We start from the raw sequence: 14,770 nt of genomic DNA on the forward strand, positions 1-14,770 counted from the left end.
ACTGCACTACATCGTTTATATTTTGCTGGTTAGACAAGCCATACATTTCAAAATGTATAAATGGTCAATATTCAGAAGTTCTCTTATACATTTTATCTGTGAGAAAACCATTTGTTTTTCAGTTTTAGCCACTATTTTATATTTGTTCTCTTAAGAGATCTCAGAAATGCATATTCTGTTCAGTTGTTTGTTTCGCTGTTGTAAGCATATATAGAATTGTCTGAAAAATACCTGCTAAAGTATATTTCTATGCATAATTGAGCCTACAATAATGGTCGTACATCATGACTGCCATAAAATGGTGTATCATATGAGCAGACTGATTTTAAGACCTTTGTGTGGCATTAACACCACAGTTGTTAAGCTAATCCATTGTTTGCTATGTGACAATTTTTGCAGGAAATTGGAAGTAAAAGCCCGTTTCCAGTAAATACGTTGTAAATTGTAGTCACACCACTGTGGGGGCTGCAAACAGCCATAAATATAAATGCAGGCCAAGTGCTCATGTCTTTCTAGAGGAGCCCAAACATTGGAACTTTGAAACTGGGTCATAAGTCTCATTTTTGGAGTCTGTGGTAATTGGACTGGTTGTAAATCAAGGATTACCTATAGTTAAATATATACGAGAGAGAGAGAGAGAGAGAGAGAGAGAGAGAGAGAGAGAGAGAGAGAAGGGAGGGAGGGAGGGAGGGAGGGAGGGAGGGAGGGAGGGAAGGAGATGCTATTTCTCACAAAAATCTGAAGCAGTGTATAATCATACTCCATTAGCTGAATTCCAATCCTGTTTAAAATTGGTACAGCCTGATTACTCTCCTTGCTCGTGGCTGATCTCAGGGATAGCAGGTTAGTCTGATTACTGTTTTGGTGGGAGAACTGGGATTGAAAAAGAAAGGTGTGGGATGGGGATGGGGAAGAAGGCAGACCATGCCTGCAAATAGTGCCAGAAAAGTTGCACCAATGCTTTCACGAAGAATCAAAGCCAACTTTGGGCCATCTTTACCTGTACTTTTTTACATAGAATAAATAGCTTTTTACTATCATGCATCCCTTTACTCTTACATAAGCAAATGCCTGTCTTTAATATATCTTTCTTGAACACTATAGCATTACTACTGCTTTCTTATTGTTGATATTCTGACTAGCCTGCTGTCTGATCATTAGTCTGTTTGAGAATATATTAGCCACGAAAAATATCATCTATTTTAAGTCAGGCTACAATGGAAGCTTCAATCCAACCTCTACATCTATGGTGTCTCTCCACTATACTGCCACTCTCATCATTAAACCACTCTTAATCTGTATATCTCCCCCTCCCCACTAATCCAGCATTGTTTGTTCCCTGTTGCTTTGCCTGCAGGGTCTTTGTTCCTAACCAAAAGCTGGAGCTGAGCCCCAGGCATGAACAGGCCAAGCAGCTGCTACAGAGAGCTCGTATGAAGGCCAGGACAAACCCGCTCCGAGCTAGCCATAACATCCTGCTTACTGCCTCCCCAGACAAGAGGTAAGCTTGGTCATTTCCATTTGGTAGCCTTGACATTCTGGACTAGTTTGGCATGAGAAGGAAGGAACTAGTCAAGAAGAGTGTGTGGGTTATTTTTCCAGTATATGCCATTTGGTTCTAGTTGCTTTCCAGCCTCTTTGTTCTTCACATCTGTAACCATTTAAAGTTTTCATCTTACAAATGAAATGCTGTACAAGAATAAAAAAGATAGATTAAAGAAATGTATGTATGTTGATTCCAAGCCCAAAAATTATGTACCTGAAAAAAACAGTGAAAGTAAACATAAACATTTGATTCAAATAATGCTATGTAATAAGAGTGAGATTCAGATGAAATTATTTGTCATGGCTGGATGTCCTTTACAATAAAATATTCAATGATGAGTATGCCTAAGACTTAAATGTTTTCCGATATCACAGTAGTTTTATAAAATGCAGTTTTTCAAATAGTGGACAGCTTAAACTTTATAAACATTGCTATTTGTATTGTGAACCACATGCTTTAGTGCTTCTATTTTCTTTCTGCACAAACGTTTTCATACACGAAATGCATCAAAATTATTATAAACACAAACAAAATAAATATTTATTTGCTAATACTTATGTCTCATTCAGTTCCAGGGACCCTGGGCAACTATCATCCAAGTAAACTCATAAAATAAACATTGTGACATAATTACGGCAATAATATAAAGTTAAGGAATTGGCAAAAACAAATACTAGAGATAATCCTTGTTGCATATCTTAACAACTCCAAATATTATACTTAAAAACATCTACAGAAGAGAGAAGCCATGTGGATTTCAGGAGATAGTATATTCTACAGTGACAAGGCAGCTAGTTAAAAAATATGGTTTCCATCTTTTTCCTCCCCCTTTCCCCTTCTTTAATAATAGAATACTTCAATTCCTGGAAAAAATATTTTGGAGCCCAGCTAATTGTAAAAAAACAAATCAACATATATCTGTAAAATACACTTCTTTAAATGCATTCACAAGCATTGCCCTTTCACCGTTGTAACATATATATTACCAGAGTCTGATAATTGTTTACTTTTGGCTATAAAAGTAAATAGATCTGAATTTGGTTTGCAGCTGAATGTGAGCCCTACTTGAGACTACTTTTTGTCCTCAGATATAACCTGATTATGTCTTGCCTTATATCTTATATTATCTCTAAGCAATTTCAAATTTCCACAGCATATCCCTGCCATTTTCCAATCCTATGTTATTTTTCATTTAGAAGTATACATTCATCTTGTTGATTTGTTACATGCTAGGACTGTAACAAAGTGCTAGATCTCTTGTTGATCTGATGACTGTACGAGAAGCTAGATGCATATTATCTTTTATTTTTGCTCGCTGGCAAAATAAGTTTAGGTAGCGAAGACCTGAGCAATATTAGAAGGCTTCATTGGGGTGCAATAGGTGGCCATTAAGACAAACAGTCTCTCCTAGTAAAGTATTGTAGATAGATGAAAAGAGTAGCAAAATTGATAGTTTCACCAAGTAATAAAAAATAATCTTTTCTTTGGTTCATTAGGGGTACCCGTAGATCCTCTGTTGCAGATGCAAAAGACTTTGTTCTGAAGGATGGAAATAACCACACTAGTGGAAACCAGAGTGATTCATCTAGTGGTGACTCCAGCTATGGGCAGCAGAGGAAGCAAGGACCATCATCTTCTCGGGTGCGTTTTGAGGATGAATCTGCAAGGGATGCTGAAGTTCGCTATTTGGAACGCCTGCAGCAACGTCAGAAACGGCCCTTAGATTCAGTTCTGTTATCTCTTGGTCAGGGCCCACTGCTCTCCAAACCAGATCTTGCTGGCTATATAAATGGTGACCTCCAGCGTAAAGAGAGTAGCGTCAACAAACCTAGCTGGGAACATCAAAGCATGGGACAGGGAACCAAAATGCATACTCACCAGAGCAATGGAGGATGCTCTGAAAGAGGGACATCTCCTCAAGTCAACAAAGAAAGCAAGTGTAGTGCCTGTGGGTCTTATATCAACAATTCAGCAGACACTCGAGTCAACCAAACTGGGAATGACAAACATGAAATTGCCAATGTCCTTCCTGGAGGCAGTGATACTGTTCACACTAATGGAAACAAAGAGCTTGCTGCTTCCCAGGAGAACTCAGGGACAAAGCCTCTAGGTCCCAAAAGAACTCCATTGTGGATCCTTCCTTCTCGGCAGCGTGTTCTTGCAGAATGCATCAGGGAGACACATATTGGCGAAGTTACTAGCACTGAAGATGTGGACTCAGCTTTAGGCAGCACCACTGACACATCAGACAGCTACAGGACAGACAGTGAAGAAGCTGGCATCAACAGTCAGCAATTTGCAATCAAAAATTGCCATGGTATCCCTAGACCATTGTGTTCTTCAGAGAAGAAAGCCAACACTGTTACCATGGACAGGCAATGGGGAAATGGCAGCTGCAAAACTAGTAAAGAAATTATTGGGGGTAACATTCCTAACATAAGCAGATTGGAAATTGGGTCAGGTACTGACAAAGCACAAATTTGTAGCTTGCAGGGAGTCTCTGAGGTAAAAGATCAGGAGACTCAGGCAGCCATTCCAAGAAGCAAACAGCTAATGAATCTGTGTCAAACGGAGAAGGAAGACAAAGACAAAGCACAAACAAAAGTACCTGGTGCCCAGTTGAGAAAACCCGTATCTCCCATTTATTCTCAGCAGTTGGATTTCCAAGATGGTATAAAAGTTCCTATGAACAGGCCAGTCAATCATTTATGCCAAACCAAGCAGCATACAAAGCAGGTGGCTGCTGCCAACAATTTAATGAATCTAATACCAGCACCCCCTGCTACTGGAAAAGTTCACTCCTCCCCAATGTCTTATAGGAGAGCTGTTTTAACAGGCAGCCACAAATTGATCAAACAGGATCTTGGGCATATAAATAAAACCAACGAACTATCAGTTGCAGCTGCCTATTCTGATTTCCAGGATGTGGATGTATCTGGGCTAGAGGAGCATAATGGCCAGCAGAATTCAGAGATATTCTCCAAACATTTGGCTTTGTCCTCTAATAATCACAATAACATATCTACCAAGCCAGAGCCCAAAACCATAATAACAGGCAGAGATGATCAACTTCAGGAGAGTGAGAAGATGGGAAAAAGTCAAGGTAAGAGATCATGTTGACTCGGCTGTAAAAAAGGGAATCTCTCCAACAAGGACATTAAAAATTTGCGCTGTTAACATTGTTTTATTGAAAGATAGCTATTTGGTCTGAATATTTGGGATATTTGCACACATTTGAATAGGAAGAAATAGTGAGGATATAAGAGGTAAGCAACAGTGAGAAAACAAAGTGAATAGAACATAGTTAGAATAGTTGGAAGAACATCTAAAAGAATGTAAACCCCATATATCATTAGCATCTACTTTGCAAAGTAGGTAAACAAAACCTCAAGAATGCCCAAAAGCAAGACATGAGGGCGCTGACTTCTTTTTCCTGTTGATTTTCAAGATGCTGAGGAATGCAGCTGGATTCTGAAGATATTACAATGATAGCCATTGATAGTCTTCTCCTTCATTAATTTGTGCAATTTGCTAACTGCTAACTCTTGCCGTAACATACCGTTTATGTAATTATGCACTATGCAAGTACATTAAACAATGAAGTTTTAATGCATATTTTGATAGTTTCCCAGTTTTACTATTACAATCAAAGTGATTAGAAAGCTAATCATTCATCACTAATCAAAGAATAAGAGCTAACATACAAATTGCACATCTTTCAGACCATGGAGGATAATTAAATTTTGAGAGAGGTAATTAAGTAGCATCAGTTTGAGGTAGCAAAAAGAAAGAATATTGTAGGTCCTTAAAGATTAACTGATTATTAATCTAATAAAAATATTATCTTTACATAGATTATAAATGCAAATAGTAATGGTATTTTTATTTAACATGCACTTAAGCATAGTAGTTCAGAATCATGAGATGGTTATTCTAAGGCAGAGAAGAACTAGGAAGCCCTGATTACCGGTATATGTGTGAATTGAACACGCAGAATCATGATTTCATATTAGGTTATTCAAGAACTGGATGTTCTTGTCAACACAAGCAATTTAAATTGATAATGTTTCTAAGGTCCTAGCGAGTGTACTTAAATAATAAATTACACAGACCATTCTAGACCCAACCAGAGGGTGTGGAGCAACTTCCATGAACAGCTATCAAAAAACTACTTCAGTATTCTTAGCCTTTTCAATAGTCAGACATAAATAGATTCAGAAGTTGTACATTAAAAAACACTTTTATATTTTTATCAACTTAACTAAGTTTCCCATTAACAAGAACTTCCAAGTATTTTCCCACAGAAAGTGCCTACAGTTGACAATTCTCAATTTTTTAAAAAAAGAGGAAAAGAAAAAGAATGTCAATCGGAAAGAAAAACAATAGTTTGGTTTTCCCAAAATTTAATTTAAGATCGGAGGAACATGTCCATCTGGAAATCTGAGTAAAGTAGTTGTAGAGGAAAAACTATAATATATCATCCTGGACTGGAGCAGAAGAATACACCTGGTTATCATTGGCATAAATATAATTATTTTTAGTTATTGATGGGAAAAAAAGCAGAAAACCTAGTGACAAATTATACAACGGAACAACCATGAAGAACACTGTCAAATGAAGGGAAGGGTTGATAGCAAAGATTCTTCTACTTAAATGAAAATATATGATGGAAAATGTAAAAGTGGGACCATTGAGAAACTGCAAGTCACCGATAGGCTAAGTCAGTCCCAATCCAGTGGAAAGATCTTCACAATGCCATGATTGAAATCGGTCAGTAAAATTATTTGCTGCAGGGAAAGAATTGATAATCTTAGGCAAAAATAAAAGTGAAGACTATTTATCCATGTTTCCCTGAAAATAAGACCAGGTCTTATTTTCTTTTGGGGCCTCAAAAGAAAATAAGCACTAGAGCTTATTTTTGGGGGGTGTCTTATTTTTATTCTATGTATGGGAGGCCTACTACTTCTGCTTGCTTTTGGCAGGGCAGGAGGCCGCACGGTCTGCCACTTTCACAATGCAGAAGGTGCAGCTATCACATGCACCCACACCGGCTTCAGGGCCCCCGCAGCCAGCCATCACGCTCTGACACTTGCCTCACCTCAAGGCAGCAGCTCCAGCAATCCTATCCAGCAGGACCCCGCATGGCTGGCAGTCCACTTCTTCTGCTTGCTCGCAGCCGCAATGCAGGAGGCCAAGTGATGCACTGGTGCCACGACCACAAGGTGAGGTGTGGAGGGGTTTGATCTGCCCCATACACCCCACACCAGCTTGCCTCAGGGCTCCTGCAGCAGGTCTTCCATGTCAAAACACCTTTGTCTCGTGACCATGGCACCACCACACCATTTATCCTACTGCTCCATTGCAGCTGTGAGCAAACAGAAGAAGTGGGCTGCCAGCCATGTGGGCTCCTGCTGCACATGGCTGCTGGTGCTGCCACCACAAGGCAAGTATTGGGATGTAGATGCCTGGCTGCTGGGCCCTGAGGTAAGCCAGTGTGGCATGGGGCAGCTCCACCCCCCCACCTTGCCTCAGGCCACTGCACTGGAAGTAACCAGACAGAATGGGCAGGTGCTGCGTAGGCTCTTAAGTAGGGCTTATTTTGGGGGTAAGGCTTATATTAGGTGCACATGGAAAAACATGCCAGGGCTTATTTTCAGGATAGGTCATATTTTCAGGAAAACAGAATATCTATCACCACCACCAAAAAGCAGTAACCCTAATTTGCAGTTATATAATAATTCAATCAGTTATGTTTTCCTCAAAATGAAAAATAATAGAAATATTCAAATACAAGTAGTCCTCAAATTATGCCTATGTTATTGTCAAGTTGTATGAATTATTACTACATTTCTAAAGATTTTAGAGAATTCAGAAGGATCTAATGAAATTCTCAGTATCTTCAAAGAACGTCTGTTTCGTAGCATGATTTTGTGTTGGTCGGAAGAGGAACAGTATGTGTAAATATAAGATCTCGCTTAATATTTTCCAATTTGGATTGTGCCACCGTACAGAGTGGCATCTGATATATGTTAAGAACATTTTCTTTGATAAAAGGATGTATATCAGACATTATGTGCTAAGCCACAATTACTTGTTATGTCCTGTCATACTAGCTGAAGGTGGAAGTCCACCCCAAAGGTGTTCTAAGAACAGCAATTGGACGTATCTGTATCGTTGCAGTAGGTCCATCATCCTCAACATGTGGTGTTCCCCCTGTTGCTCCCAATGTCATCAGTTCCACTGCTGTTAACCTCTCCCTGGCAACTGAAGAGACCAACTTCACAATCCCCACTCAGTCAATCAGCAGAGAAGCTCCAGTAGCAGATATGCAGAAGATAAAACCCGGGAAAGCAAATATTGTTCAATGGTGAGTAGAAATATATCATGTTGTTAGAAAGTTTAGGTGGGGATGTCATAGAGCAGGGCTGTCTATAAGATTGAATGTCATTTTTCTAAAGCTAAAACAAATCAATTAATTCCCAGATTAATTCCTCTTTATATGTTGGAACTTCTCAGCCAGCATGGCCAAATGATCTTCTACTGAGAGATCTTGTCCATCAGCCTTCCTAACTTGATATTCTCTAAATTACCTGAACTTCATTTCCCATAATCCCCCATCAATCTGGCAAATGAGGGAGTAAGTACTGCCATTTAATCTTTTCTTCTGATGAAGGTTAACCAAAAAACTGGTTTTTGATGAAGACATAGTTTAAGCAAAAATGTTTTTGCTTTGTTTCTACCATGATCTCTTTCTTTGCAATGGCATATACTAAAAAAGAGCCAGATGGCTGTAGTGATTAAGGCACCAGGCTAGAAACCAGGAGATTGTGAGTTCTAGTTCTGCCTTAGGTGAATCAATCTCAGACCTAGGAAGAAAGCAATGGCAAACCACTTCTGAAAAACTTTGCTAAGAAAACGAGGGATTTCTCCAGGCAGTCTTCAAGAATCAGACACAATTAAACAGGGGAAATATATAAGAAATATACTGAAGAAAATAAGCAGCAGCTAGCTAATTTACAACTTCTCACCTCACCTCATCCTCATATCATCTCCCTCCCTCCTTTTTGTAAAGGAAAGCCCTCCAGAGTACCAACTTGTCGGAAGTGGAAAAGGATACCAGGAGGAAAGTAATTCTAATATTTGGTGTGGCTAGCAAGCTTAACCAAATGCTTTTTAAATTGTATTTTCCCATTTTTATCTTTGGAACAATTGCAAAGTAGGTTTAGGATGTGAGGTACTTCTCCAAGACTACATAGCATCTGAACATTATTTGTGAAAAATATACTTTCTATGCAGGATACACATTTGCCTTCAAAATGAACCTGGATATTTTCAGTTAATTGGTAGAGTAGATTGGTTGTCCTACTACGCTGTCTCAAATGGTGGGAGATGCTCCTAGGAGGGATAAACAAATAATGCTGGGAATTTATGCCAAGAGTAATTGCTCCCATCAGGCTTTTAACTCAGTACAGTTCTCCAGCTGATGGTGCAAGAGGGTCCAGGAATGGGTTGTTCAATCCTTATTTGCCCAAGAGACTGAGTCAGAATTTAAGCCACGCCTCCAACTTCCCCTGCTGATATCCAATTCTGACTCAGTCTTGCCCAAAAAGAGATGCAATTTGTTTTGCTGTGAGTGAAAATTGGTTTCTTTATCAGTATAGTTTTTCATTTATTTATTTATTTCACTTATCGTTACTATTATTAGCGGAAGGAAGGTGTTTGAACTTGGCTCACAAGTTCTTTCCCACCTATTTGTGTTAGAACAGTGAATTGTGTGGGCTAAATCCTCCTGGAGGTGCCCAGGCTCCTCGCAAATAAGCAACCGGCTGTGCCGGCCATCGGAGTTGTTGCGGCTTCACTCGGCTTGATTCCAATTACTGGCTTGTAAGAGGCCAGGGAGGTTTTTTCCTGCGTTGCCGCTGGTTGTCAGGGGCTGCAGCGGGCGGACATCAAGGCTGCGGGGAGCATGTGTGTGGCGTGCTGGCATTCCCCCATGGCCTGAGAGATGAAGGGAGGGCACGCGGTGCGGACTGAACTTACGGGAGAGCTGTATGGCTGGCAGGACTTTCTCGGGGCTGCTTGCTCACCGGCGCTGCTCTCTTTCCCCCGAAGACTTCTCCCTCATCTCATCTCATTTGGAAACCAAGGACCCAGTATATGGAGGAAGAATGGAGAAGCCAATCAAGCACAGTAATCCCACGGTCATTGAACCAGGTTTTAGTGCTTTTGGCAAAAGTTGCTCTCATCAGAAAAGAGGACTTTGGACCACTGTGCTTCATTAAGACCAGGGTCAACGCAGCCGTCTACCAGGAGATTTTGGAGCACTTCATGCTTCCTTCCGCAGACGAGCTTTATGGGGATGCTGACTTCATTTTCCAGCTGCCCACACTGCCAAAAGCACCAAAAACTGGTTCAATGACTGTTGGATGACTGTGCTTGATTGGCCAGCAAACTCGCCTGACCTGAACCCCATAGAGAATCTATGGGGCATTGCCAAGAGAAAGATGAGAGACATGAGACCGAACAATGCAGAAGAGATGAAGGCCGCTATTGAAGCATCCTGGTCTTCCATAACACCTCAGCAGTGCCACAGGCTGATAGCTTCCATGCCACGCCGCATTGAGGCAATAATTGCTGCAAAAGGGGCCCAAACTAAGTACTGAGCACATATGCATGCTTATACTTTTCAGAGGTCCGATATTGTTCTATGTACAATCCTTGTTTTATTGATTGCATGTAATATTCTAATTTTCTGAGATGGTGGATTTGGGGTTTTCATGAGCTGTAAGCCATAATCATCACAATTATGACAAATCACGGCTTGAACTATCTTGCTTTGCATGTAATGAGTCTTATCTCATATAATAGTTTCACCTTTTAAGTTGTGTAGGAGGTTATCACCCAGCCCTCTCCCAGAAAAATGAAATATCCTAGGAAATATTGAAAAGGAAGAATATTATATTTTCCTGGATGTGAAAAAGGGAGAAACACATTTTAATTACAAAGTAAATTCCTGCAGCTTCCTGCCCATCCCCACTTTGTCAATAGGCCATTAAGAAGGCCAAGTTAGTCCACTGTACATAATAAAGAGTTCTCCTCTTCAGCTCCAGAGTGATAGGATTAAGGCATGATAATACTGCCTTTTACTCAACTCTCCACATGGCATCTGAACTCAACCAAACCTGGATTCAAAACTCAGCCTAGAGGGTTGCCCTTGCATGGGCCCATGGGAGTCTGACAACCAATCAGAAGACATTTCTTACACAGGAACAGGAAACAGATAGGTGGGGTTCAACAAATTATAAAAAGCCCTGCAAGCCCTTCTTCTCGTCTCCAGTGTCTTTTTCCCCACTTGGAGCCGAACCCAGAAGGACATTTCCTTCAATAGTTGCATTACTGAAATAAATGAACTTTTGCACGATATTCTGATTTTTCGAGTTTCACCTGTAGTGCCAGATGGTGGCCCTTTGGATTGTTCTTGAAGAACTGAGGATCTTTTAGAATATTAATAATGTTTACAATGCAGTCATGTTAAATATTTTCTGATATCTATGTGCTGATGTCATGCAGGAAAGCTCAATCTGAAATCAACGTATTATGCAAGCTTTGTTACTTGAAGTTGGACATTAGAATGTTCTAATGTTAATACTAGCTGGGAATAGTAAAGAGGAAAATGTAGTTGTACTGTATGGCTTAGGAAATGGGAAAGAAGCAGGAGAATGATTTGTCAGTTTCTTCCAGTCTAATAATTTATGAATTACTATACAGTCTTTAAACAACCAAAATGTTATATAGGTACCCAGACATAACAGTTAAATAAATAAATTTTAAATTAATAAAATTACGATCAATTTATCATATTTTCAGCACATTATGCAAAGACCTGGCACTCTTATGAAGTCTACGGTAGGGTTGAAAAGTTGAAAGAAAGGGAAGAGTGATCAGCATCAAGATGGATGGAGTCAATTATAGGGGTGATGGGTGCATCATTGAAGGACTATTTTGGGAACACATCATCTTGCAGAAGATCTATTTATGCAGTCAGTAAGAGTGAACCTCAACTTCCTATGTTCATAAGGCTGTCCCATAATTCATTGTGCTGGTTTTAACAGAACAGAATAACAGAGTTGGAAGGGACCTTAGAGGTCTTCTAGTCCAACCCCCTGCACAAGCAGGGACCCGATACCATTCTGGACAAACGGCTGTCCCATCTCTTCCTAAAATCCTTTTTCTCCTAGGGAAAGCAGCAGTACAGACTGACTATCTCTTTCAGTTTGTTAGCAATAAATGCTTCCCGCATGTCTACTTTAAGCTCTCCATGACATAATCTTTCCTCTGCTAAACTCCCCTGAGGTCTGCTGCAGTTCTCCCCATGGGTGCTTTCTGCTTTTTCAGGCTTGGCTTTTCACTCTCACAGCAGGCTTGGTCCTGCCAGCAGGCTTGGAGCCCCCCCCCCCCCCCCGTTGCCTCCCCTGCTGTTTTCCCCTCCCTCTTAGCTCTGAAATCTCTTTGACCTACTTCTCCCTTCCTGCTCAAATCCTCAGAAAGTTCTTGTAATGGCTGGATACCTCAGTTCACAGAAATTAAGCCTCTCCTTTCTAATCCAGGAATTATATCTAAAATGCAAATATGGCATATTATTGGTTTCTTCAATACATCTAAAATCCATTTGATAACTCGAGTAGCTGCATTGTTTAGCAACATCAACAATGTGTTTACATTGGATTCTACTGCTGTCTGATTAGTTAACCAGATAAATAAAATAATTTGGTCTGATGAAATTCTGTCCAGCGTTGCCAGAATCAAATTAATCTAAGCCAGCACAAGCTTGGCAGATTTACTGAAAAGTAGGTCTCTCTCTCTCTCTCTCTCTCTCCCTCTCTCTCTCTCTCTCCCTCTCCCTCTCCCCCCCCCCCCCCGTGTGTGTGTGTGTGTGTGTGTGTGTGTGTAACAAAGAGAGCATTCAAGTCAGATTTAACTCCTGGCAACTGCCTGGCAAGTTCTAGATGGCTTTGTGCCTGAAAAAAATTATTTTGTACACAAAGGGCACAACATTCTATTTTTTTTAATTAAAAAGCATAATTTAATGTGCTTATTTCTTTCTGGCCAGTGTTTGTACAATGTGGTTGAACAGTTGTTATTTCTTTAATACCAGGATGAAAGAATGACGTTTGATTATCAATAGCATCTCTTACTCCAGTGATGGCTGTTAAGTGTTGTCATTCTGGCGGCTAAATGTCTATAATTTGCTCTTACAGAAGGCAGAGAGAATCAACTCCTGCCCTTGGGGACAGTGTTGCTCTGTTCATCCATGACATAGTGTCACCTGCCTTTATAGAAGTAGCTATTTAGGAAATCTTTTCTAAGGACCGATTTACAAATCTGAGAAATGTATACAGAGGGGAATTATGAAGTCTGGGTTTTCAAGAGTTAAAGAAACACAACTCAGGCAGAGTGATATAAAGAAACACATTTATTATTATTTATTCATTTATTTATTATTGCAAGTAATTTGTCGTGCAACTAACAGCACCATGTAGCAGTTACAAGATATCAGTTGGATCTACTCAGTTTTCAGCTCTCATTGGATTGAACGCAACATTGGATTGTAAGAAAGGGAGAAGATTGCTATAATAAGAGCAAATAGAAAGAACAGTACATTAAAGCTCATAAAGCCTATCTTTCCTGGGCCATGTGGGCTTTCCTTCCTACTTCAAAAATCACAGTATATAAAAAAGAGCCCCAGTTAAATTTATTGATAATACCTTGTTTTCTTTCTTCCTTTCACTTCTTCCTATTTTCAAGCTGCTTATACTGTAAGTTCTTTGGGGAACACCTCTATCCTTGACCTATGTGAGGTTCCCTACATATTTACGATACTACATGATATACACCAGCCTTTCTCAACCTAGTGTTCACCAACAGTGTTGGAATTATTTTCCATAATTCCTATTCAAAAAGACTTTGTTATCCAATATTCTGATCAAAAGCTCACTTACTGCAATTTATTTCTAGTATTCACTTTTTGACAGCACCCTCTTCAACAGTAACCACACAGTTCATAACAGTAGAGATACAGTAGGGTACAGCTGCTTTCTTTCACTTAGTCAAAATAGTGATAAGATTAGAGACCAATCTCCTTACACTTTTCAGTACCTCATACATGCAATTCTAGGTCTGCAGTTTGAAATGGAAAAATCCTAGTCAAAGTAAGATGAAAAACTTAATTACAGAAAGAATGAACTTCACAGACAAATAAGCTACACTTCTCCACTTACAGAATTTTTCTCTATACTTTTTAAAACAAAAACAAAGCAAAAGTAACTGTAAATAAAAAAAATAAATTAATAGCTGGGGAAGGGTTTTTAGATTAGAATTGTGGAATATATTATAATAATAGTAATAGTGGTTTCTCTATTCCTTAGGTATTAATGTGGTTAACTTGAAAGTATAGGTAAATGTGTCTAGTTTGTCAATTGTTTATTTAATATTTGCAAATCCTTTCAAAATCCTTTTATCATTTATTGCCCTTGAGGAGGGGTTTTTTTGTGCCTTCAAGTCAGGCATGATTTTTGGAAGTGATTTGCTATTGCCTTTTTCCTAAGCCTGAGAGAGAGTGACTGGCCCAAAGTCGCCTAAGGCAGAACTGAAACTTAAAATCTCTCCTGGTTTCTAGTGTGATGCCTACTAACCACTACACCAAACTGGTTCATTGGGGCACTCCAAATTGTAAATAAAGTTGAAGGTACTCTGGCTTTTTAATTTGTAATTCTCTTGGCTGGTTGTTTTGCTTTCCAGCAAACACTTAGAAGTCTACCCGCAGCTAAAGAAACAGCAATCCACCAAGAAAGAAGTCTCTTCTACATTAGGTTTAAAAAAATTCTTCACCACTCTGACTCAGAGCACCAAACAAAGATTGGGCAGATTCCGATGTTATAGCATGGAACATATATCTATGCTAGAATCAGGAGCTGCCAAGCCCAATATGGAAACTGATCCAGATACCATTTGTTCTCCGAAAATGAAGAAAGTACCTTCCTTACAATCTTTGCAGAGGGTGAGTTGGAATTGTGTTTTATTAAATTTTATGACAGACCTGGATATTTTAGAGCCTGTGTTGAAATTGTGTTATTAGTTTTTATGATAGACCTGGGATTTTACAGCCTGTGGGTCAGATATGGGTGGTCCCAGTCCAGCCCATGGCATTGGCAGCATCAGTGGCAG

The 14,770-nt window shown here is 39.6% G+C and overlaps 1 protein-coding gene across 3 annotated transcripts in view; it reads left to right on the forward strand.

The window, feature by feature from the left end:
- KIAA1614 overlaps positions 1-14,770 on the forward strand; it is a 39,366-nt gene that overhangs the window by 12,950 nt on the left and 11,646 nt on the right. For 2 of the 3 annotated variants that reach the window (XM_081946036.1, XM_081946035.1), the window contains exons 4-7: positions 1,358-1,501; positions 3,043-4,649; positions 7,727-7,913; positions 14,345-14,603. In XM_081946036.1, coding sequence (XP_081802162.1) covers positions 1,358-1,501; positions 3,043-4,649; positions 7,727-7,913; positions 14,345-14,603 — 2,197 coding nt within the window. The remainder of the gene's footprint in view (positions 1-1,357; positions 1,502-3,042; positions 4,650-7,726; positions 7,914-14,344; positions 14,604-14,770) is intronic. The other variant, XM_081946037.1, reaches the window with a different exon arrangement.

This window comes from Natrix helvetica (genome assembly GCF_964273705.1).
Source record: "Natrix helvetica genome assembly, chromosome: 3".
Taxonomy (NCBI): Eukaryota; Metazoa; Chordata; class Lepidosauria; order Squamata; family Natricidae; genus Natrix; species Natrix helvetica.